We start from the raw sequence: 25,145 nt of genomic DNA on the forward strand, positions 1-25,145 counted from the left end.
GGTCAGAGATCAATCCTAAATGGATCAAAATCACTCAAATATCAAAACTGCCACACTAGTAACATGGTCAGTCACCTTGAATGTGGGCCTCCTACCTCTACGACCAGTACTACCAATAATATCCTTCAAAACAAGAGGATGATGTAATCCTTCATGGAGCCAACCTTCTCTATCAGTTTCAAACATCTCTCGAAGGGAATGACCATATGTGACCCATCACAGCAAAACCAGGCACATGTCACTCTGATCTGGGCAGGTTGAGACGGACTGGTTGTTCATTTCATAGATGTCTGCCTTTTGTGAAATCTGAGCATATCAATTTCTTCTATTATGTTCTGGTGTCATTTTAGGCTCATCTTCTGTGCGACATGCGACTCATTTTGCCGGGGCGGGTCACATATGTGACCCGTCACAGCAAAACCAGGCACATGTCACTCTGATCTGAGCAGGTTGAGACAGACTGGTTGTTCATTTCACTGTTGTCTGCCATTTGTGAAATCTGAGTACATCGATTTCTTCTACTATTTCCTGGAGGCTCATCTTCTGAGTGACTGCCTTCTGTTTTTGCTCTGACGGGTCACACAGTCTTCACTTGACCTAGCCTCGTGCCCTTAACATTTCATATTGGGACAGCTCTTCTCATTCTGTGCACCGAGTAAGCCTAAGCATTATCAAGTTATTAGCTTGTGTAACAAAATTTGCTAAGAAGAGATGTCATTGTGCTAATCTTAGCTATCAACAAAACTTAAAATCTGCCAACTGATCTTTGCCAGTTAAGAGTGCACACAGCCCAAGAGGCCATTCTCTTGGCTGAATACCCATAAACTGTTTCCTACAGTGTTTCCTTGTACAGTGTTTCCTTGTACAGTGTTTCCTTGTACAGTGTTTCCTTGTACAGTGTTTCCTTGTACAGTGTTTCCCAGTGTTTCATGTTGGCTTGTGACACTGACCACACACAAAACGAATCATTGTTTGGCTTATCGCAAGTTTCCATTGTTGTACCAGGGAACATGCAATGGAGGCAATGAAAATAACGCCACAAGTCCACAAGGGAACAGCCAATGAATACGCAGCCGTATACATTCATAGACCCTATAACTAAAACTCGAGAAGACAATAGACCTTAGTATTTTCCTTGCAACTTTCCTACCTTTCTTCCCCCTTTCTTGCTCCAAGAACCTGAGCTCCTCATGGACGCACCAGAATGTAGCACAGAGCCCAGCATATTGGCTGCCATGATCTGTTCCGTCGCCATCTGACCCGCTTTCATGGCCTTACGCAGAGCCTTGGCTTGTGCTATGGCCTCCTCTAGTTTGGCTTGGTGCTGCGCCATCAGTGAACGTCTGCAAAGACATTTGGTTGAAGGATAAAATGAGATCGAGTCGAGTAAACAAGAGGTCAAAGGACCTGGGGCTCAGCTGACACGGTGTGTGCTGAATTTAATGGGGAAGACCTGACTGGAATGGGTACATCAATAACAAAATGCCCCAAAGAACTGTGCTCCAAGGAAGGTCTAAAGTTTAAAGAACAAAACAAGAGGCCCAAGGGCCTTACGCTCGGCTGACAAATATGGTTGATAATTGAACCAGATGTGTTGACAATTGGCTGGGGAAACCTCAGAAGCTTGTGATGGGCTCTCTTGGCTGAAGGCAATAAGTCACTGGGTAGAGGACCCAAATAGCATCCAACCGTTCTATACTATTCTTCTTCTTCATCTTCTTCAGCGTTCGCTCTACACTTGGAGGGGTCATTCTCCAAGAAGTAATCCTCCCAAAGGCGGGATGAGTGTATCCTGCGTGCCACTACAGTTAGGCGCCAATTGGGTTTATTGGCCTAGTGGTCCGACTTTGGCGAGAGAGGTAGAGTCCACGCAAGCTGCTCATGTTTCTCACTTGGTGGGGTCTTAGCTTGCCCTGGCATAGACGCCAGGTACAAGGAACCTCGGTTTTGAGTCTCATTCGAAGGACTGTGAAGAGCCAGGAATTTTAGTTCATTGAAAGCCACGCCGGTTCATCCAGACATACGATCATGGGTTCTCCCCGGGATCGAACCCGGGCCCTATTGCGTGGTGGCCAGCAGTGTAAACCACTAGGCCATGAGGCTCCTAGTTCTATACTATAATTGCTTACAATAGTAAATTTGGTTGAAGGAGAAGCACTGGACACACTACAAGATTCTTACCTCTCCTTTGTAGCTATTGCAGAGAGCTGCATCCGATTCTTAACGGCAAAGAAGAACTTCTCCTCCCTCGTCCCCAGGAAGTAGGAGATCAAGCTCTGCTGGACATCCTCGTTCCCGGCGAATAACATCATTCCGAGGAAGCCCAAGACTTCACGTACAATTTCGTCCCCGGGTCGCGTGATGTGGGGTAGAACCTTCAACATGGCGTCATGACCATTCAGGGCGTTCTGGGCCTCACAGATGATGTTCAGTTGCCTAGGGGAGAAAAGAAGGTACATCTAAACAAGACGAATTTTCAATTTTACCATATCTTGCTGTCAACTCTGCACCATGTCTTCATGATGCGGCAACAGGGGTCAAAACTCACCATAGCGGCGTCATGACTATCTTGTCTTCGAACAAATCTGGGGTCGGGAGAATTTCCGACAGACTGATATTACTGACATGATTTCTCTCTGATTTCTCAACAATCACAGCTGTCAGACAGTCCCTGAATGATCTCTTCATTCGGTTGCGGTCATGCAGGCGCAGTGGACACCAAATTGCCACGTCAACATCATTTGATTTCTCTCTGAATGGGTAGATAAGAGTTGGATGACGCTGGCAGGGTTAAGACCACCACCTGCCACCTTTGCGTGCCAGATTTTTCTCTGGCCACGTTGCATGTGGTGATGTTATGGCAGAAATTTCCAATAAGCTGGTTTCCAAGCACTTGGGATTTCCTTCAAATCAAAAGACCTCTCCACTGACACGTTATGCGGGAGACGCTTGTTTTTTGTTGCAGTACCCCAAGGTATATGGCACGGCTTAACCCGCCGGCCATGAGGGAATTCCTTTATGGCGCAGTGGTTGGCGCGTTGGCCCCAGAGTGGAAGTTAAGCAACGTTGAGCGCGGTCAACCTTTGGATCGGTGACCGCCGCGTACAATACAGGTTATACATATTTTACTCGTGTAGGCTTTTATGATTGTTAAGTATCACAATAATGAATATTTCCATAACGGTACAAATGCCATTCATAACAGTCAGAAAATGAAAATCAAGCTTAAGAGTGACGAGTGAATTTACATGGCATCTTTTTACAGTTTACAAAAGCAGGTGGTATCCCTAAACGGATTTTATTACAAGAAGATGGATATGGGTTCAAAGGCTGAGAAATGACGTCATTTGGAATCCATTTTGGATGTCTGTCCCACTCTTTGGCCCTGTTGATGTCGTCGAAAAAGTTGTGACGTGGATGTTGTCTGAGCTAATGTCGTCAAACCTCAAGATTACCACTGCTGCACAGATGACAAAGTGTGCCATTTGGATCAATGACGTCAATTTAACATCCAAAATGGATCTGTGATTATGTCATCTGTGCAGTCTCTACTGTTGTTTTATTTGTAAAGCAATAGACAAGCGATAATAACGTCCGAATCTTCATGATGACGAATTTACTACGAAACTATGTACATATCACACTATATATCGGGACTCCCTCCCAAAACTCTTTTGTTTTATTGACAGAATTAGAAACTACAGCTTCGAATAATCTTTCTGTAAGCAATTTTTGGTTGAAATCGTGGTATTCGGTTCTTTCAGGTGGAGACTAAATGTGTTTCACTACAGACTATAATATTGAAGCAAAGAAGGCCCAAGGTTATACTTCGCTATTGTGGGATTGCCGATTACTAATAGTGAGTTTCGGCAGGTACATTATACGTAGGGCCTACCCATATGACATATCTGTATCGAATCATGTAAGTATGCACTGCTCATCCCAGTACGACACACTTATCAACACAGACAAATCATACAGGAACGATTTTTCGATTGACAAAACTCACTAATGACGAAAAATACACATACTTTTTAATAGAAGACCAGCTGAAAAGGTAGAAATGGGCATTATTTTCAGCAGCTTTACAGCAGCAAAAATAGATTGATATACAGTATTTTGGTACCAATGGAAACAAAGTTGCATCTCGGATGAAACCACTACCAGTCATTTTGAGGTCAAAATAATTTGTACATGTAGGTAAATCACATATCTTCTCGAATTTTCCTAAGATACCACAAAGTATTGAGGCAAAATTCTCTTTTACCTCTTGTTAACTGCAGGATCATTCTGCCACTCCTCTGGCAGCTTGATGATCTCGTTGTGTATAATTCCCCTCAACAACTGGAGACATTTCAGATCCAATGTCGCCTGTTCGATTCTGTCTTTCTCGTTGAGTTGCGTCCTTGTCGCTGAAATCCTGTATGGAGCAAAAGCAAAGTTCGTTTGAGAATTTGGATTCTGCAACTATTGTATAAGAAGCTTAAAAGGGTAACTCGTGTCAAATTTCACCATATAATGTTTTAGCTGTTTTTGACAAATGACTACGTCACTTTCTCATAAATCGGTAAGGTTTTCGAATCGAAATGCACATTTTCTAGAAATTGATGGTTTAATCCCGCCCGGACGGCTCGCTTCGATGCCGTTTTCGTTGATGACGTCACAACATGAACATTTTCGCGGTCGCGGTGGTTTACATACAGCGATTTGATAATAAATCTAATCAAAAATGGAAAATTTGAGCTTTACATTTGTGATCAACAATTAAAAACGGACGTATTTCCGCAAAGTTGAAAATCACATCATAGTATCACTTTAAGCTTAGCCTTCTTTAGGCCTTGTTGGCACATGAGGCTTCAATCTTCAGTCTCCACCCAGTCTGGTCGACAGCCAGACTGTGGATATTTCCCCAGGTCAGACCACGGTGCCTCATCACCTTTTCTACTGTGCAGAGCTAATGGTCTCTTTCGGACGGCCTCATGAAGATATTTCATATCAACATGTAGTAGATAGTAAAACAGAAGTGAGACGTCTTCACTGGGAGGACATGTTGTCCATGTGGAAGAACATACTCGCCAAGAGGCTACCTAACTGGTGCCAGGAACGAATTCGTGGGAAGAGGCAGGACATGAGTAAGGTGGCTTGAGGCAGTGATCACACAGCAGCTGGTCTTGTTGAAGATTAAACGGAAGCTGCCGTGTCAGAAGACAATGGGCAAAGGTCTCTCACACTAGTGAATTAATCACAAATTTTCTGCAGATGAGAAGCCCTGTCTTCAGTTTAGGCCTATGGCTTGTTGTTGACATTCAAAATGAAAAGACTGTTGCCATTTGCAGGTGTGGGTAAAAGACCCACCCTTTCAGACGATGTCTTTGAACCACATAAGAGAAGTTATTTTAGATTTAGCGGTACATAGATGTAAACGTCATTCATTTATTCATACAGTTTCTTTAAAGGTGCCAAGATCGCTGGCCAGGTTCAAATACTCAAAGGAATTACAAAAACTTACATGAGCGTCTCCACCAACTTCCCGCACAGTTCGTACTTCTCCCTTTGACCATGCGCCTTCTGGTCGATGAAACAACTGATATGATTCTGGAACTCCTCGCCCAGAGGAAGCTCTTCGTCTCCCCCGATATCGGTGTATTCTTTATCGGCGGGGAACCCAATTTGCGTTTGGACATCGTTGTAACCGCCATAGGCACAGCCGTAGTTGTTGGCAAAGACATTCAACTGGTTGTTTAGTTCTTCTTCAGAGCGGTAGTATTCTTCATAAGACTGGAACGGACAGAAAATGTTTGTACAGAAAACACATGTTTTTGACAAATGACTACGTCACTTTCTCATAAATCGGTAAGGTTTTCGAATCGAAATGCACATTTTCTAGAAATTGATGGTTTAATCCCGCCCGGACGGCTCGCTTCGATGCCGTTTTCGTTGATGACGTCACAACATGAACATTTTCGCGGTCGCGGTTGTTTACATTCAGCGATTTTATAATAAATCTAATCAAAAATGGAAAATTTGAGCTTTACATTTGTGATCAACAATTAAAAACGGACGTATTTCCGCAAAGTTGTAAATCACAACATAGTATCACTTTAAGGAACTTTCCTGACTCTCTGCAGTGAGTTTCCTTGAATACATTATACACAGTCTACAAATCTCAATGCTTTATAACGTAAACCACAAAATCTACGCCAATTTTTATTTTTGCAAAAATTCAAAATTTCTGAAAAAAATTATATTTTCACAAATTTTATTTTGGTGAACATGGTGAATAACAAAATAATTTCATTTTTTTCAATCAAAAAATATTTTTTCGCAATGTTATTTTTGTAAATCTCAATTTTATTTGTGAAATCGAAAAAAAACCTCGCCAACAAAATTTTCGCAATTCATAGCATACAGTCCACAGTACCTTTTGTCCATCACTCTTGAGCTCCCCTGTCCTCACTCTCGCTCCATATTTCTCTTGGAAGTTCTCCATCACCTGTTAAAGAAAAGTGTACTGTCAAAACATCACATTCCTTGGCACACGGCACTTATAAATTGATGTAGGGAGCAGAATACTGTAGGCAGAAATGAGCACAATCGAGGAATTGTAACTCTATATTACCGGCTTTGATACCTGATCATAATTTTGAAAGTTGCAACTTTTCATTATCAAACACAGATAGAAAAGGCCGTGATATTTTAGAAAGACTTCATAAAAGTGGATTGGAAATGTAAAATTATATCATGCAACATCTACTAAAATGAAAATGGGAGTAAAAAAGACATCATACTTTCATCTCAAATGATTACAAGTTCAAAAGTCAACTATAGATTGATGCATGAGAGATTTATCACTAGCAAAAATGATTCAGCAGTAGTTAAGTAAGGCCACATGTTTTTTATTTCTTGGTTTACGGGAAGAGCTTTTAAAAATGTATGATCGGGTGGTCGAAATAAAATTAAAAATAAAAATAACCCAAATAGCTATGTATGATCGAAAGAAATAAAATTACCCAAATACTGCTGGAATCAAAGTTCATTTTTTTTCAGAACAAGGCGCAATGTCTTAGTCGGGGCTATTTCCCTCATCTTGATGGCTGATAAGTTGTGAAAGTGCACAAACATTGGTTATCACACTGCTCTATACAGTGGATTTTATTTTATTTCTCATCATTTTATCTAATTATGATGGGTCGGGCGGAAAACAAAATAAAAAATCGATGATGTTCAGATTTTATTTTTTTTCCAAAATCCCAAAAAAACAAGTCGGTCGGTCCCGTAAACCAAGAAATAAAAAACACGTGGCCTAATGTGGTCAAAATAAAGGACAGCTCTTCTGAAGCGATATTTGATATTGGATTGTTGGGATACATCTCAATCAGTAGTAAAGAGACTGAATAACTTAAATACTTTTTAAAAATTGAACTTAAATGAAGCTGTGTTTATCCCAGAGTGCATTACAGATCAATTCAGAACAGAGTATAGCTCTATACAACATCACTGGTACCTTGAACCGTGTCTCTTTCACCTTTGATTTGATAAAAGACATAAATATACATAAACACTAAGAACAACCATGCCATAATCACACAACATCCCAGATAATCTAGACGTCACATATCAGACTTTGCTATGACAATTGACAATGACACCACATATGCAGCCTGATGATAAGATTATCAAAACAGATGTAAATTTTTTTCTTCACAACCTGTTTTTTTTTCTTCATGTTGCTGTTTTTTCTCCTAAATTTCATCATTTCGTGAAAGATTTGAAGAAAAAAAACCCTTTCAACAAGCTCAACTATCTTAATACGTACAAACATCACCTAGAAGGGGTTAAAGGGACAATATAGGCAGCAGCTAGGCAGGCAAGATAAAGTTACACAAAGCCACCAATAGGGGACTCTCACATCTCACAGTACGTCGGAATTATTCACCCTTGTACGAAGAATATATTTAGTGCTGAATCGGACATGACCCAGGGCCCTTACAGTGTATATTAGTCACCCAAAGATGGCCAAATTAGCCCCTCTCCTCCTGCCTATAGTCCCCCTTTAAAGGACGACGCGAAACAGCAAACGTTGACAAAATCTATAACATTATTCCGTTCTCAGAAACTAGAGACTTTCCTGCAGAAAATCCATTCCACGTGTTTGCTACAAAAGACAAAGCTTGGTGTGTGATACATGCCACGTGAAGAACACACCATCATCATCAACGCCTGGGCCTAACCCGGCCCTATTGCGTGGTAGAGTAAACAAATTGAGTGGCAAAGAGGAATACTATAGTGGAGTGCCTGACTGACTTTTGGTGGGTATCACCCAGGCTGAGCTGATCTCCATACTGGCAAGGGATTACAATATTACCAAGCTGTAGTGTTTCTTTAAGAAGTCTCGTAAAGTTAGTTAAACTGCTAGAAACCATTATTGTAAGCCTTCTATGTAACGTAATGATGGAAACGCCAGAAGAGTATGAGGACCAGGACGTGTTTTCCTTGATGTTAAGTCCTAACAGAGACATGGTGCACAAATGATGGATCCAAGAGGACTCTCTGGAGAGTCTTTTGGCCTTAGCGATTGTGCCATTGTGTAACGTAGATGCAGGTATTGCATTTCCCTCTTGGTAGTATGGAGATCTATTAGGCTGGGGTTGGCATGCAAGTTATCCATTATTTCAGTCAAAAGACATGCGTAATTTTCCATTCCAACCTACCTTGACCGGGAGAGTGGATGCTGACAGCACCGAGCTCATGCAGGATACCATGGTCTTCATACGGGTGACATCGCTGATCAGGGGGCCATATTTGTCAACAAATGCCTGAAAAAGCAGAAGTGTCAGAAACCAGTATTCAAATCATTTCCTTCTAAGTGTTCAATTGAAGCCTTGAACAATATACTGGGGTAGAAATTACTGATGCCAGTCTCGTGATCTTGGTATCACTTTTCCTCTGGCATATCCTTGTCAATTCATACCACCAATGATCCAGACAAGTGCAGATTGACAACTTCTGTGGATAAGTAGGACAGGAAAACACTGCACAACATGGACTTCTACTGAAGTCTGAATGAATCACCACTTGGCTGAATCATGGCTGACTGAACTACCACAGCAATTGCCTGAATCATGGCTGACTGAACTGCCACAGCAATTGGCTGAATCACGGCTGACAGTGAGGGTCCACATGTGGCCACTCCCCATCCAGAGGCATCAAATTCCACATATCAAAACAATGAGACTTGCAATTAATATTTGAAGGACGCAGTTCACTTGGAAAGAAATGAAGAAAAGTTCTCACCATCATTGTGTTGGCTAGTTTATCGACCCTGTCCGCCTCATCTGGGTAGTGCTCTCGGTCAGGGGCGTAATACGTCCTGAAGAACACCTGTAGGAATGGCATGACCCCGTCGAAAATGTACCAGAGGCTCCCATGGTGTAACTCGACATCAGATTTGTTGGTTGAACTGAAAACACACAGGGTGAAGAGAATTGTTATGTATTATGCATCAGGAGCCACTGTGGTGTAGTGGGACAGACTGGCGGTCAAGAGATCCCTGGTTCAATCGCCGCTGTTGACATGACTTTAGGCTGGTCTCTTTGTCTTACATGCCTTACTTAACCCAGGTGTGTTTGGGTACCGGTCAGAAATGCTCAGATTGAAGCACTGGTTGAACTGCTAATCTGAGGTCTACTGAAAGGTTTTAGGACAAACTGGGGTAAAGTGAGAAGTGGGATGATAACCTGTAACTTAGTTGATATCAGACTATAAACCCAAAAGTTCAACTTTTCAATCTTATTACTGTTACCACCAGTATGGGTCCTTTTTGTCAGGATTGTCGCTGGGATATCTCCCATGATGCGCAGAAGCTCAATGCGCAGAAGTCTGCAGAGTGATGCGCAGAGTGATGCGCAGAGTGATGCGCAGAGTGATGCGCAGAGTGATGCGCAGAACCTCAATGCGCTGAATCTTCCAACCAGCAAACTGCCCTTGGGAGCTGCCTCAGACAATGGACAATACTGAGGTTCTTCACTGACGTCACATGATGACTTTACAAATTGTTTCGCACTGCCATATTGGACGTCACATGTGGTCACGACATAAAGGAAATGCATCGGCAGGTGGCCATCAAAACGCCACATGAAGAACCTCTACAGAGGCCATAGAAAGATCTATCAAAGAAGTGATCAAGATCTCCCCAACAGACAATAACGACAAGAGGTTTGGCAGCTGGTAACCTCTCAGACAATTCCTGTAATGTTGCCATGAAAGAGGTAGATATACGGTAGGATTATCTTACACTTTAGCCGGTGGCTTCTTCAGTAGTTGTTTACATGTGTCCAAGTTCGATTCCGCAAACGTTGAGAGCTTGGACATTTCTTTGTTGAGGCCGTTAAGGTACTCCCACATCCGCCTGGAGAAAAGAAACCAAGTGTTCAAAACATATTGCAGGTGAACAGAACGCAAAACCGGACGGTTTGCAGACTACAAAACACTGCAGCCTAAAGAAATGAGACTTCACAATGTGAGTGTGGAGCTGTAGGCCAAACTCCAGTTCATGTGCTTCAGACCTGAGCCACTCTCTGGCATGCCCAGTGCGGTACCGAGGTGGACTCACAAGAACAACTTGACAGAGAGCTTCTTGAGGTTGTCCTCAGGATGTTAGTGCTGCTGATGACAGGTACAGCTTCCTGAGGTTTTTACTTATGGATCATGAGGTAGGTCCCCAAGTCACTCTCTATCATGCCGCAGGCCGTATTCAGGTAGACCCACAGAACGAACTACTAGCAAGTCTTCCTGAGGTTGATACTTACGGATCATGAGGTAGGTCCCCCGAGCCACTCTCTATCATGCCGCCGGCTGTGTTCAGGTAGACCCACAGAACGAACTACTAGCAAGTCTTCCTGAGGTTGATACTTACGGATCATGAGGTAGGTCCCCCGAGCCACTCTCTATCATGCCGCCGGCTGTATTCAGGTAGACCCACAGAACGAACTACTAGCAAGTCTTCCTGAGGTTGATACTTACGGATCATGAGGTAGGTCCCCCGAGCCACTCTCTATCATGCCGCCGGCTGTGTTCAGGTAGACCCACAGAACGAACTACTAGCAAGTCTTCCTGAGGTTGATACTTACGGATCATGAGGTAGGTCCCCCGAGCCACTCTCTATCATGCCACCGGCCGTGTTGAGGTAGACCCACAGAACGAACTACTAGCAAGTCTTCCTGAGGTCGATACTTACGGATCATGAGGTAGGTCCCCCGAGTCACTCTCTATCATGCCACTGGCCGTATTCAGGTAGACCCACAGAACGAACTACTAGCAAGTCTTCCTGAGGTTGATAACTTACGGATCATGAGGTAGGTCCCCCGAGCCACTCTCTATCATGCCACCGGCCGTATTGAGGTAGACCCACAGGAAGAACTACTAGCAAGTCTTCCTGAGGTTGATAACTTACGGATCATGAGGTAGGTCCCCCGAGCCACTCTCTATCATGCCACCGGCTGTATTGAGGTAGACCCACAGGAAGAACCTGAGGTATGGCTTCTTGAGGTTGTTACTGATGCTGGTGTTGTTGATGACTTCTAGCAGTTCCATCACACTGAAGATGGTCTGGCAGATGGACTCGATGAACCGATTCTCACCCTGGACATGACAAATACGAATATGAGATGACAGTAGGGCAAATGCAAGAAAACTTGCTTTTTAACTTGCAGGTACCCTGGGTCCTGAGCTTGCCGTTGCGCACTGGCTTGTGTGTCCCAGTGACCCTAAGGGCTACACTGGCGAGAGCCCAGCTCCTGGCAGGTTCAACCAAGTCAGACAGATCTCAGGCAAGGGTCCAGACCAGATTTTGATCCAAGTGTTGATGATGATGCTTGAGAAGGCCCTCCACATTTACCAAGTGGCTATGGGCCAACAACTCATTGAAAGTTACACTATTGAGAGGAGAAGAGGCAGGACATGTGTAAGATGGCTTGATGCCCTGAAGTGAGTTGGTGCGGTAGCTGGTCTTAGTGAAAACTTGATAGAAGCTGCCAATGAAAGAAGAAAATGGTGAAGGTCCCTCTCGCGTTTGATGGCTTAGAACATCATGTTGCTGGTAAGTAGTAAGTGCGTTTAACTTACCTCAGCACAGGTAGCTAGCAAATCGACCAAGGAGATGAGGTACTGTATGTCAGGATGGTTGGGTGTGGTCAAGATCTTGTTCCTGGAAAATCAGAATAATGATGATGATGATGATGATGATGATGATGATGATGATGATGATGATGATGATGATGATGATGATGATGATGATGATGATGATGATGATGATGATGATGATAAAGAAAAAGGTAAACCTGAAGCTTCAGGCTTTTGTTTCATGATAAATAAAAGTATGAATACATTCTACATGAACTTAATTCTTGTCTACCAGCATTTTGAAAGTATGGCCATTTTGTAATGTAATCACAACTCAAACTCAACCACCGAATTGAAAATCATTTCCAATAACTACAAGTAGCGTGTATGGTGCATCATTGTGCTTTAAAAACTAGAGTGGAACCTCCCTTAGCGACACCTCTCTATTAAGGACAACCTCTCTATTGAGGACACTAGTTTTGGTCCCAAATTGGTTTTTTTCATTCGATTTCACCTCTCTAATCAGGACACCTCTCTACACTTGTCAGTCCCGAGGGTGTCCTTAATGGAGAGGTTCTACTGTATGTCTTATTGCAAGCTAGAGAACTTGTGATATATCAATGACAAGTCCTAAGCATTGAAATGGTGACAAATATACCCTATGAGAAATGATGCATAAATATAGCGATAGACTTGTGACTAATTTCGGAGACACAAAACTTTACCTCGTCGGGGATTGTTCCTTTGGGACTACCAAGATCTTTCTACTGGGAAAAATTATCAGGAATAATAGAAGTACAAAGAAATATATTCGAGTGAGTGAGGGAAAAACTTTTTTCCCAATTTCATGAGAGAATCCTTTAACTGCAATACTGTTCAGGGCCTGCTTCTTCAAAACAAGTTTTGTGACAAATGCTGGTGTTAACTTTACTTGGCCTCATCTCCATCAGTTAAGTCCATTAGACTTAAGGCCAAGTGAAGTTAATGCCAGTGTTAGTGACAAAACTTGTGTTGCGTAACCAGGTCCAGCAACTAAATTTGCCCAATGATAGTTTTCAAACTGATCTCAAATACTAAGTCCATATTTTTCGTAGCCTTGATTGCAAGAATCCACCCACCTGGCATCTGATGGCTGGTCAATCACCCCAGCAACTTCGGCTCTGTACTGCATGAAGTATTTCATCACGTAACCTTGGTTCCGCTTCAAGGGCAAGTCCAACTCCTCGACCTTGACGACCGCGTTCAGAAGGTCGAGGAACTGTGGCGCATGGTTCAGATTCTGGGCCACAAGGATCATGATCTTCTGCACCTGGTACGGCAGGATCTTCATACAAGTAGACTTATTTCCTGTGAAAACCTAAAAGAAAAAGCTTTCAAACATTCCTCATGCTCAAGTACTGGAGGTCAGATGTTGTTTCAGACCCAGGGCCATCCCCCATGCTTAGGCGTTCGGAATGCGTTCCTATACCCCTCACAATCCAAACCAATGGTCCTCCTTCGATCAATTGTTATGAAAAATATGTCAAGAGAATGACCCAAGCACTATAACTTCTTTATCATCATGAATCTTTTCTCAGTTTCAAATTTACTTTCGGATAGTATTTATTTTGGATAGGAATTATTGTCACGTGAACTCAACAACATTTCGTCCGATCAGTTTGTACCTCAGTCAAAGCTATGGCCATCTCTGCCTCCGCACCCTGTATCGTCAACAACTTGTCCAGACGATCGAACAAACGTTGCTGAACAACCTCGTTCCCTCGCGCCAACCTCTGCAGCAGGATGAACGTCTTCTTGAAGACCATTTGGATGCCTCCGTACTGGTCCTAGAAAAGGTCAAGGTCATTGAATGAAGGCCAAGGTCATAATGCAATTGAGGTCAAGGTCATTGAAGAGACTTCTGTCTGGAAGAGCATCAGTAACTACTCGCATATGGATGAATATACTGTAGCCAATTGTAATAAGTTGCCACAGGAGAACCGAGAAGGCCTAGATTTTGATTTAAACATTGTTAAGCGCTTTACAATGAGACACTGCTGTAGTTTATCAATGAAAATCTAGACTCTTTCTGATATCCCGCCGAGGCCACTTGTTCAATGTCTACAGTACCATAAACAACCCTGAATGGGGGTTGTCTTACGCATTATTTCGAACATACAGAATAACACACATCACACTCAGAATTAGTTTTTGGTTGAACTGCCATTAATGTATAAGTTGGGAGAGCCAACAGAGGTAACATTAAGCAGCAGGTTTGATGAAATAAACAAAACTATGATCAACCGGAAAGACATTAGAATACAATAGAGTGTTTTCATGGTCGGCCATGTTGAGGGCATTATTTTGTCTGTACCCCAGCATGGTGGGTGATGATGTCACGTGAAACCACTCTATACAATAACATTGAACTGACTCTAAATCATTGATTTAAGTCAACGTCTGTTTTTACATGAAACAACAAATTCCTTTGGTACACAGAATACTGAACAATGGCAGACAGAGGGGGTGGTGCAACTGAAACACAAAGTCACTTGAAGACTATTGATTTGGTCCCCAAGGTATCCCCCTTTTGGGTGAAGATGCAACATTGACTTGTGGCATAAAACATCATAGGCACAAATGAGCGATTTTTGTTGCTGCGATTGAGCCATGGAAACATGATGATTGTGGTCGCAATGCAGCTGCCGATTGGTTGAAATGCAATCAATTGTCACATTGTCATTGACCTTTCGCATATCGCAGCGACAAAAATTGCATGTCTGCACAGTGCTTAATGTATTACGTACCTTGTAAAACTAAAAGCAACGGAGTTAAAAAAGAAAAGTACAAGTATTTGTAAAGAAGACAACGAAAATAAGAAACCGCATTCAAAAGGCATCACCTGGCTACCAAAAATATTGTTACTAATATAATCCCTAAACTTTCGGTCAACAAGTTGTGACAAGTTCGAGACAGCATGAAAACAGGTTGGATAAACCCTAGTATGGGACAAACAGAAAAGTTAAAGTAATCCCTAAACGTTCGGTCAACCATTTCTGTGACAAGTTCGAGACAGCATGAAAACAGGTTGGATAAACCCTAGTATGGAACAAACAGAAAAGTTAAAGTAAAGCAAAAACTGTCAGACATGAAAAAAACAGCCTCAAAAACAGCTTGAAGAAAATCATGACGTACAGTACCAATCACAATTGACATCGCTAAATTTGCATATGAGTGCAATGTACACACAACCTGTGCATCAGTTGCACAAAAACTCCTACCACAATCTATGTAACCTGGAATCGCGTGAGCTAATGCAAGTAGGATTTTCGTAAGTTTTATGTTTATCACGCACAACAGATGCAAAATATTCACAGCTGTATGCAGCTTACAAGGCACCAGTGTGCGTTTTGTGCAGCTTATGCAAAGAAGAGGGTATGTCAATTGCGACTGAGTTTGATATAGATATCAATATCAAAATAATTTCAGGAGCATACACTGCAGTCAAGTTAGAAAAAAAGTGCAATCAGAAAAGAAAATACTTTAGAAATGTCTTATATGTCTGAGAATCATCCACTACTGATACTATATCCTTACATGTATCAAAGACGTGTTTGTCTATTTAGACAATGGGCAATCTATTTCTCAGTTTCAGCCCCTTATAATACCGTAAGTAGCTCAAATAGGTTCTTTTGACAGGCCTAGTGGTAGTTCAGAGCTTTGAGTGTTAGATTGATCCGCAAGGACAATTCCTCTAAGTATTTTCCTTTCATGTGGTAGGGCAACCCGGCTATCAACCCTCCCTCAAGGCACAGACAAGTCAACTTGATGAGCATGTCAATTTCTTCCATTATCTCCAAGTGTCATTTAGGCTCATCTTCTGTGCGACCGTCGGCGGCGGATGCGCCTGGTTTTGCTGTCACAAATGTGACCCGCTCACAAAAGGTCTACAATAGGGAAATGAACAACAAGTCCGTATCAACCTGTAAAGTTCAGATGCGACAAGCGCCTAGTTTTGGTAGAGCGGTCACAAATGGTAAACGACATCAGAAAGTAGGCCTCTAATCTCCAGATGGGGATGTCGTGCCTATATGCCACTGATTTTTCCAGCAACTGGCATTTTCTGGCTCTGCCATTTACCAAAATACCGCCAAACTCCAGCCCTGCCATTTCTGGAATTTCCAGCTATTTCCAACCTTCTGGCAAGGAAAAATCGTTTGGAATTAGCTGGAAAATCCTGGCTTTTGCCGACAAGTTCTAGGTGAATTTCGCAGGGGTTTTGTGTGCTGCGTTTCGATGGAGCATTGATAAGCCAGGATGCACTGGTGCATACCTTAATACTGTGCTTCCCAACCCTACTATCTAGCGGCGGCACTGCATCAGTGCCATCTATTAAGCTATTGTGCCGGTGCCTTCGTGGCCGGCCAATCTAATCAAGGAAATAAATCTGTGTGTTATCATATCTGCCGATAAGGTGCATCAAAATTGGAACCGGAGACGTCCGTTTGAGACTGGAGAATGAGTGATTTCATTAGGTGTCTGTGAATTGAATATCACCCATCTAGGTGAGGGTGTGTAATGCTTCATGTCCATTGGCTGTTCACTTCTGACATTTTTCTTTGCTCCGTCGTTTGTGACCTTGTGACACGCCACAAACAAAATTAACCTTTAGTTGGTAGGATGTTGAATATTCCCGTTGATTATAACAGGGAACATGCTATGAAGGCAATGGGAACGATGCCACAAGGGAACAAGGGAACAATCCATGGACACGAGGTGTTGTTCACCTTAATGCAAGTATCAATTCGTTTCTTGTACCCCCCTCCTCAAGGGTAGTTAAGCTATCACCACTAATCTTTGTCGATGCTTGAGAAGTATTTATTTTTCCTTTAGTGAAAATTTGGCGAAGCTGGAAAGAATAAGGATGCTAATGTGTCGATGTCTTGTCGAACATACAACCTTACCCAGTAAAATTAGTCCGGTTACTCTATATGATGGTGATAACTGATATATTGTTGATGGTGATGTCTTGACGAAAGAAAAAGTAGCATTAGTGAAAAAAGGGTGATGCTTGAGCCTTAAGATGTTGTTATAGGGTGATAAGGTGTCATACCCTTGAGGAGGGGGTACAAGACACGAATTGATACTTGCATAAGGGTTGGCTTTTGTACCACCATTTTGACTAGGCCCTGAAATCCTAAAGCAATCAGAACTCCTTCAAAATGCAGTGAATGCTCATTCAAAACCCTGGAGGCTGTTCTCTGTAAAACAAAGAACAGACTCCTGCCCTTGAAATGAGCATTCACTTTGTTTTGAAAGAGATTTGATTGCTTTGACCGCAGCTTCTCATGCTGTGGCCCATACCTGTGGAACAAACTTCCTTTTTCCATCAGAGCTCTGCCAGAAACATCATTTAAGAGGCAACTCAAAACCACCTTGTTTGAGGACTATTTGGGGGGGGGGGGGGGGTGTCTTCAGCGTGGTGGACCACGGAAAGGCGCTCTATATAAGTATTTCTATTCATTCATTCATTCTTTAGATTTCAAGTTCTAGCAAAAATGGTGGTATACCTATAGCCAAACCCTTAAGGTTTTGGCTAGAGTGAGACCTATATGTGGCAGCAGAATGCATGGTAGTTTGAATGTAAATCAGTGTTGGCTGCGAGCAAATCATATTTTTCTTACCACACCCTGAAATGTGTTTAGATGTCAAGATATGAGGTATCGGCGTAGTTTATTTTCAAGAAGATGACGCGTTAAACAATGAATGTATCAACTTGCTTGGATGTAACACTTAATGAAATATCAGTCCATGGTAGTGAAGGGGTTAAATTCGAATGAATGATGACGTCATAGAAAGTGATCGGCATGAAAAAGCTCATTACGATTTGATTTTAACAAATAAACGTTCCTAGTCTAACATGCCTTCAGATTTGAGAATAGAAGTATAACTTACCAATAGTCGAACATCGATTTCCTGGGAAAGGATGTCAAAAATGTCAGACAGGATTTCTGAAATTGAGATCAAATACAAATTTTAGTAGAAGATGGAAGTATTAGGATGATACCTGTTGAAAAGATTCAGCTGTGCCAATACTTTCGCATGGTACCTTCAGGAAATCACCATCTTAGCCAACTGATCCAGGGGGCAATGCTGGCTGCCCCCTTTGATGACAGAAGATTCTAGGAAAAGGACTATGACCACGATTTCATTTTGAATTGCCAGACACATGGCCCTACCCCTGATCTATTTTTGGTAGATGGGGACCAAGAACAAAATTCCAATTTTGAATTGCAAGACTCAAGGCTCCATCCCTGGTATTATTTTGGGGTAGATAGTGCCAATGACTTGGATTGGATTTTTGAGTGCCAAACACACGGCTGGCAACCCCTAATTTTATTCTGGGTAGAGGGACCATGGCCAAGACTTGGATTTTGCAGCACAGACTCATGTCTACATCCCTCATTTTATCCTTGGGTAGATTTTGCATTTACTTAAAAGTGATACTATGATGTGATTTACAACTTTGCGGAAATACGTCCGTTTTTAATTGTTGATCACAAATGTAAAGCTCAAATTTTCCATTTTTGATTAGATTTATTATAAAATTGCTGTTTTAATCAAATGTAAACCACCGCGACCGCGAAAATGTTCATGTTGTGACATCATCAACGAAAACCTCGTCGGCGTGGTGCAATTTCAACGGCATCGAAGCGAGCCGTCTGGGCGGGATTAAAACCATCAATTTCTAGAAAATGTGCATTTCGATTCGAAAACCTTACCGATTTATGAGAAAGTGACGTAGTCATTTGTCAAAAACAGCTAAAACATTATATGGTGAAATTTGACACGAGTTACCCTTTAAAGTGGTCACCAACCTACCATGATTGTAGAGAATACTCTGGTTCATGCAGTGAACTTCCTCAGGTTCTTTCTCCAATGAGCAGTATCCCGTCAACTTATTCAGTATGGTACACATCGTCTCGACTTGCTCCGAATTCATCTTGGCCGTCGCCAGCCTCCGCAGTGTTGGTAAAATCTCCTGGAGCTCCGTTAGGACCTGGTTGGACCGGTCGGTTATGAGGACCTGGGCCTGCACAGCACGCCGGAACAGGTTGTCGTGTGCGGAATAGTAGCGGTTTAGAAGGTGCATGGACTGGGTGACCATCTTGTCATATTTGTAATGCGACAAGTCCTAAAAGCAGAAAAAGTTTCACTGAAGAGAATCGCCAAGATTTGTACTCAAGTGTTTAGATGTTGGAATATACCCTCCACTGACTGAGGGCTCGAAACCAATTTGAAATAGCATGTAGCTTGCATTGCTCTACCTGGCCAGAGATGGCAGGGTCCCAAACAGGAGGAAAAGATTCTTGTGGTATGTCGAGGGGTGGCTCCAAGAGCCGAAAAAAAAAGAGGGAGCGTGCACTGCATTCCTCATCAGAAATCCTCGAATGTTCTAAAACTTCATGGTCAGTTTTGTCATGCACTAGGGGGTGTCTAGTGCCACCCCCCCCCCCCCCCCCCCGGATCCACACTTGTGCTCAGCCACCAGAACATTACAATACTTTTTTATATTGACATCAGGCCTCAACTTGACGACCTAAGCCTAATCACCAAGCAAATGGCCGTTACGGAAATTGCGCCTTGTGGTATTGGTAGAAATTGCTTACCAGGAGGATAGAGACTATATCATATCCCTTGAAGTAGGAGGACTCTTGGAACATCTCCTTAAGTTTCTTCTTAGCGACTTTATTAACACTGGAAAGAAACAGTAGAAATGTCCAGTCAAATGAACGACGTTAGCGTCCGCATATCTTATACCCTACTCTGGATACTTTTACTCCAAGAGTACGTTAGTCCCAACAGTGTCTGGAGAGAATGTTTCGCTTACGAGTTTTGCACTGGTTGTAGTGGGTATATTCAGCAGAAGATCCATAAACACATCACAAACATTCCTGTGAGCTCAGCTTTGGCCATACTCGGGAATGTATAATTGACCGGTCAGCTTTAACACCTCTAATTCTGACCCAACCATGTTGAACCGAAAATCAATACAGAGGTAAGAACTTCTAACAATTTGTGAAATTGTGACCCGTTCCAGCAAAACCAGTCGCACGTCGCTCTGAGCTTGGCAGGTTGAGACGGACTGTTTGTTCATTTCACTATTGTCTGCCTCTTGTGAAATCTGACGACATCAATTTCTTCCATTATCTCCTGGTGTCGTGTAGGCTCATCTTCTGTGCGACATACGACTGGTTTTGCTAGAACAGGTCACAATTTGTCAATGTGACCGAGTGAGTTAGGGGTGAGATAATCTTAGAATGGTTGAACTAAATGAGTCAGAGTCTTAAGACATGTTGGAGGTAATATTTTCTTGACGGGTCTTACCTTTCACTGTCATAGATGTCATAATTTTCAGAGAGAAAGGGGCCAAGATCTGGCGATGCACCTGCTGTCATGGACTGTTGATGAACCATCTTGAATTCACTCACAAAACGCTGTAAGAGAGATGTCATAGATGTCATAGATGTCATAGATGTCATCGATGTCATAGATGTCATATATGTCATAGTTGTCATCGATGTCATAGATGTCATAGTTGTCATAGTTGTCATAGTTGTCATAGATGTCATATATATCATAGATGTCATAGTTGTCATAGATGTCATATATATCATATAGGTCATAGATGTCATATATGTCATATATGTCATAGATGTGAAATATTGAAAGATGATGCTGTTTTGTTCACAAAATGCGAGTAATTTGAATCTTGGACTTGTTATTGTTCAAACTTTTACAGGACTTTAGACATTTATTTCGATAATGGTGATAAGCACATCAGAATTGAGTGAATTTTAACCCTTGGAGCTTCAAGATACTCCTTTTCAACGTCATCACTGGGTACATTTTTCGCTCCGCTCCTCTCATTTGCAGAGAGTCAGGACCATAGCTAGCCTTTTGGTCTTGAAGGGGACAAAAGGCTCTGTGATGGGAGCAAAATGACTCTCTGAAATTATTCCGCCACAATCATGGTCAAAAACACATTTTTCAGTGACTTCATTTGCATTTTCCCTCCCCTCACTCCCCCTTGCTACGCCTCTGACAATGCTTAACTGACAAGTATTACATGAACTATTTTCAAGGGCCCCGATTTCCTCTCGCACCTACCTCGAGTCTCGTGTTGAAACGGAAGTTGAAGAACAGGTCCAACACCTCCATGGCCTGATGTTTGGCATCCACGACGGCCTTGGTCTCAGGGCTCTCTTGGTACCGACCGACGTTCCTGTAATGCTCAGTCACTTTGTTGAAATCTTGCTGGTTGTGAGCTGAAAGCAAAGAAATCAAAATATATCAAGGATTCTTGTGTCAATTGCAGTGTAGTTTGATCAAGGGATGAAAACTCGGATGCTGGCTCATAGTGAGCATAAGTTTGTTTTAGTTTTGGCCATCACTGGGCTTCTAATCCATTAGACTGTATGAGTTAAGCCAGGTAACTCGAAGTTAGGACTGGTTCACTAATTTGGGTCAAAATTTAACTTTTCTGGAACGCATCCTTTGAGAGATAAATCATGCTGTGAAGTGCAGTGTTTTGTCCAATTGCAATATTTTTGATCAGGAAACACTTCTCTATCTGACGGTAGATACTCTGGACAGAGTCACTGGTACTCACTCTTGTTAGTCTTGGGGTAAGGCTTGTCATTCCGTCCATCGAGGAGACTGAGAAGAGGCGTCAGTAACTTCTTGATGTCGCTCTGCTCACCGTAATATCCAAACCTTACTAAGTAGTGCACCAGCCGCAGAACCTGGAATGAGATAGAGACGGATTGGGTTTCTTTAACATAGTGGACAGGAGGAAGGAAGCACATATATGACCCGTTCTAGCAAAACCAGTCGAATGTCGCACATAAGATTAGCCTAGACGACACCAGGAGATAATAGAAGAAATTGATGTTGTCAGATTTGACAAGAGGCAGACAATATTGAAATGAACAAACAGTTCGTCTCCACCTGCCAAGCTCAGAGCGACATGCGACTGGTTTTGCTGGAACGGGTCACATATGATTTGATTAGACATGTTAGAAGGCTCGGGCTGCAGGTCATTTTAAACCCCTGCCACAGCTCATAAGTGTTGATCACGTCCTAAAGGCCCAGGCAGACCGTGGGGTAGCATGATTTTACATCCCAAAATGGCTTTCAACAGAACAGTCACTTACCAAAATAGTATCGCCCAAAAACGGCACCAGACATGACCTGATGTAACAGAATCTTTATTCAGACTCTGTCACTTTAGGCTATGAAAGTAGCACACACTCACACAAGTCCTACATCTTGTTAAAGGACATGCATAACCAGCTGTCCGCTTGGGTATTATTAAGTACTTGGTTATTGCATAGAGTCTGGTACTGTTGGCCCCGGTGTAACATCTGTGGTTGTTCCCCATGTGTCAGTGTTTCCAAACAATAGGCAGCTAGAGAGACCACGACTTTTCAATAGGGGGGATACACAGAAAAACTTGTCAATCTATTTTTGAGCGTTCCCAAACAATGAGGGGAAACACTCACACACGGGAAACACTCACATATATTACACCGGCATTCAGAGGCCACACAAGCAGTCAAGATACGCTGGGATACTTCTTGTCCCAAATGAAAAATTATCGAATGTCAATGGACCCGATACTCCACAGTACCAGTACAGGGAACAGGGTATTTCCTCAATGATGCAAGAAATCGCTAGTTAATCATCCATACCTGCTCCACCAACAGGTTGTGACCAATCTCCGAAGCCGTCATATCCTTGTTGTTATCCAAGAACCTCTCCATCCAATCTCGCAGCTGAGGGAAATATTTGGTACCAAACTGACTCCTAGGTGTCGTCACCTCTACTGTCCTGGCGGTGTTCGGCCCACCGCCGTAGATATTGTCATAGACGAATGAGAGGTTGATGTTGTCGAGGACGGACTGGTTGACACCAACATCAACAAACATGCCTGGAAATGACAAAGACACGTTTCAAGATATGTCCACAGATGGTCTATGACTTAACAGAGAAATTGGTTGAGACATTGGTGCATGTACTTTGTTGGGACAGCCAGAAGTGGACTGCAGAGCACTGATATGGATCAGGCTCTTTGGGACTTTGACCTTACTCAACTTACCTATGATAAGATGACAGTACTTTGCCCCGAGTTGGTCAGGGAAGGCCTCATTGGTCAGGCAGAGGAATATTAAGTATCCCAGCTTCTGGGGTGTTCAACGCTACCTTTTGTAAACCTTCACTTACCAATGATAAGATGACAGTACTTTGCCCCGAGTTGGTCAGGGGAGGCCTCGTTGGTCAGGCAGAGGAATGTTAAGTATCCCAGCTTCTGGGGTGTTCAACGCTACCTTTTGGGGACCTTCACTTACCAATGATAAGATGACAGTACTTTGCCCTGAGTTGGTCAGGGAAGACCTCGTTGGTCAGGCAGAGGAATGCCTCCTCCCATGTCAGATAGCACAGCTTCTGGGTGATCACATCTATGGCAAATTCATTCCGGCCCTGAAACCATAAAAGTCAATTTACGCTTTTCCAGACCATAAAATACTCATTTTTTTAGGGTAAGCAGTATTAATTCACTTGGAAGGAAAATTAAAAGATTCGAAATCTTGCCCATATCTCAGCTGCTCCAGCATTGCAGAGAAGAATGCCCAGTTCTTCAGATTTGGTCCGCTAAACAGGTGCCAAATAATGTTCAATTCACAACGTCAAATTCAATAGTAATAACTTGTTCTTCAATTTGGAAGTTTCATTCATTTCTCTTTGATATCAACGTTTGCGATATTCACTTTAAACATGTTAAAATGCTGTCTTTCGTCCAAAGATTGGCTGAATCAAAAGAAAACCAAGAATACTCACATAGCACAGCTTCCCGAACAAGTCCAGCTGATGCTCGAGGAACAAGAAGTTCTCCACCATGTCGGCTGACTGAAACAGGAGAAATTTGCATCTAATCACGAGTTTCTAGGCACAATATTGCAATGAGTTAAGAATGAGCTATAAATATCATCAAATCTAGCGATTTAGCAGAGAAAAATGCTTTTGCAACTTTAACAAATTGTGAGATTTTTTATTTATGAATGATTTTAAGAACATTTTAAACATAATGGAACTAATTCATGCCTTTTCTCGTTTTAGATGTTTGTAACGACTGCCATGACGGCCATATTAGACATCAGATCACATCAATTTACGAAAGGAACTTTTCCCTTAAGACTTCCAAGACACAGGAGATGAATTGGTTTTATCAGATAAACGTTTTCCCGAAATGTTCATATTAGACATCAGATCACATCAATTTACGAAAGGAAATTTCCCCTTATGACTTCAAGACACAGGAGAAGAATTGGCTTTTTCAGATAACGTTTTCCCGAAATTGATGAAAAAGAAATTCAAGATGGCTAACGTGACTCTCGGGGGCAAAACATTACTGACATCCTATCAAGCTAAACTAACCAACTCCTCCTTGAACATATTTACATGTAACAAGGTTAAAATTCTCTAAATTATTCAAAGCATGCTTGTTAAATGGTTAGTTTGTGTATTAGGAATAAGTTAAAGCTTAAGAAAAAGTTAAAGGTTGGGTTTATAGCCGGACATGAACTATTGTAGAGGTCTCATCTGACTTCACACTTTAGACAAGGTCTGTCCTGAAACCTTTCAGTAGAACTCAGATGAACTGCTGACTCAGCACTATACAACCTAAGCACTTCTTATCGGTACCATGCAGTGTAAGCCCTCATACGGTGGTACCGGTAGCCATTTATACACCTGGGTGGAGTAAGGCAAGATACATAAAGAGACTGTGGGGTTCAAAGTAGGCCGGGGACCTGTTGACTACTAGCCTCCAAGCGGTGACTAGTCCACATGATAGGTTATCACACTGTTCTAAGCCTACTCCCCAGATTGAAAGTTTTCCACATTCTCAGATTGAAAGTTGTATTGTACGTGCCGGTCACCGATCCAAAGGTTGACCGCGCTCAACGTAGCTTAACTTCCGCTCT

At 42.4% G+C, this 25,145-nt stretch overlaps 1 protein-coding gene across 3 annotated transcripts in view; it reads right to left on the reverse strand.

Moving 5' to 3' along the window:
• Nucleotides 1-25,145, reverse strand: part of LOC135494531 (inositol 1,4,5-trisphosphate receptor type 3-like) — a 72,043-nt gene that overhangs the window by 18,698 nt on the left and 28,200 nt on the right. For 2 of the 3 annotated variants that reach the window (XM_064782585.1, XM_064782584.1), the window contains 23 exons: nucleotides 24,001-24,069; nucleotides 23,511-23,643; nucleotides 22,854-23,092; nucleotides 21,773-21,905; nucleotides 21,271-21,428; nucleotides 20,488-20,597; nucleotides 19,770-19,857; nucleotides 18,982-19,294; nucleotides 18,055-18,110; nucleotides 13,785-13,946; nucleotides 13,239-13,477; nucleotides 12,124-12,205; nucleotides 11,453-11,640; nucleotides 10,295-10,408; nucleotides 9,295-9,460; nucleotides 8,712-8,816; nucleotides 7,505-7,525; nucleotides 6,422-6,493; nucleotides 5,510-5,778; nucleotides 4,268-4,420; nucleotides 4,032-4,049; nucleotides 2,182-2,436; nucleotides 1,151-1,343 (listed from right to left, as the gene is read on the reverse strand). In XM_064782585.1, the coding sequence (XP_064638655.1) occupies nucleotides 1,151-1,343; nucleotides 2,182-2,436; nucleotides 4,032-4,049; nucleotides 4,268-4,420; nucleotides 5,510-5,778; nucleotides 6,422-6,493; nucleotides 7,505-7,525; nucleotides 8,712-8,816; nucleotides 9,295-9,460; nucleotides 10,295-10,408; nucleotides 11,453-11,640; nucleotides 12,124-12,205; nucleotides 13,239-13,477; nucleotides 13,785-13,946; nucleotides 18,055-18,110; nucleotides 18,982-19,294; nucleotides 19,770-19,857; nucleotides 20,488-20,597; nucleotides 21,271-21,428; nucleotides 21,773-21,905; nucleotides 22,854-23,092; nucleotides 23,511-23,643; nucleotides 24,001-24,069 (3,336 nt within the window). The remainder of the gene's footprint in view (nucleotides 1-1,150; nucleotides 1,344-2,181; nucleotides 2,437-4,031; nucleotides 4,050-4,267; nucleotides 4,421-5,509; nucleotides 5,779-6,421; nucleotides 6,494-7,504; nucleotides 7,526-8,711; nucleotides 8,817-9,294; nucleotides 9,461-10,294; nucleotides 10,409-11,452; nucleotides 11,641-12,123; nucleotides 12,206-13,238; nucleotides 13,478-13,784; nucleotides 13,947-18,054; nucleotides 18,111-18,981; nucleotides 19,295-19,769; nucleotides 19,858-20,487; nucleotides 20,598-21,270; nucleotides 21,429-21,772; nucleotides 21,906-22,853; nucleotides 23,093-23,510; nucleotides 23,644-24,000; nucleotides 24,070-25,145) is intronic. The other variant, XM_064782586.1, reaches the window with a different exon arrangement.

The sequence above is a fragment of the Lineus longissimus genome, chromosome 10, assembly GCF_910592395.1.
Source record: "Lineus longissimus chromosome 10, tnLinLong1.2, whole genome shotgun sequence".
NCBI lineage: Eukaryota > Metazoa > Nemertea > Pilidiophora > Heteronemertea > Lineidae > Lineus > Lineus longissimus.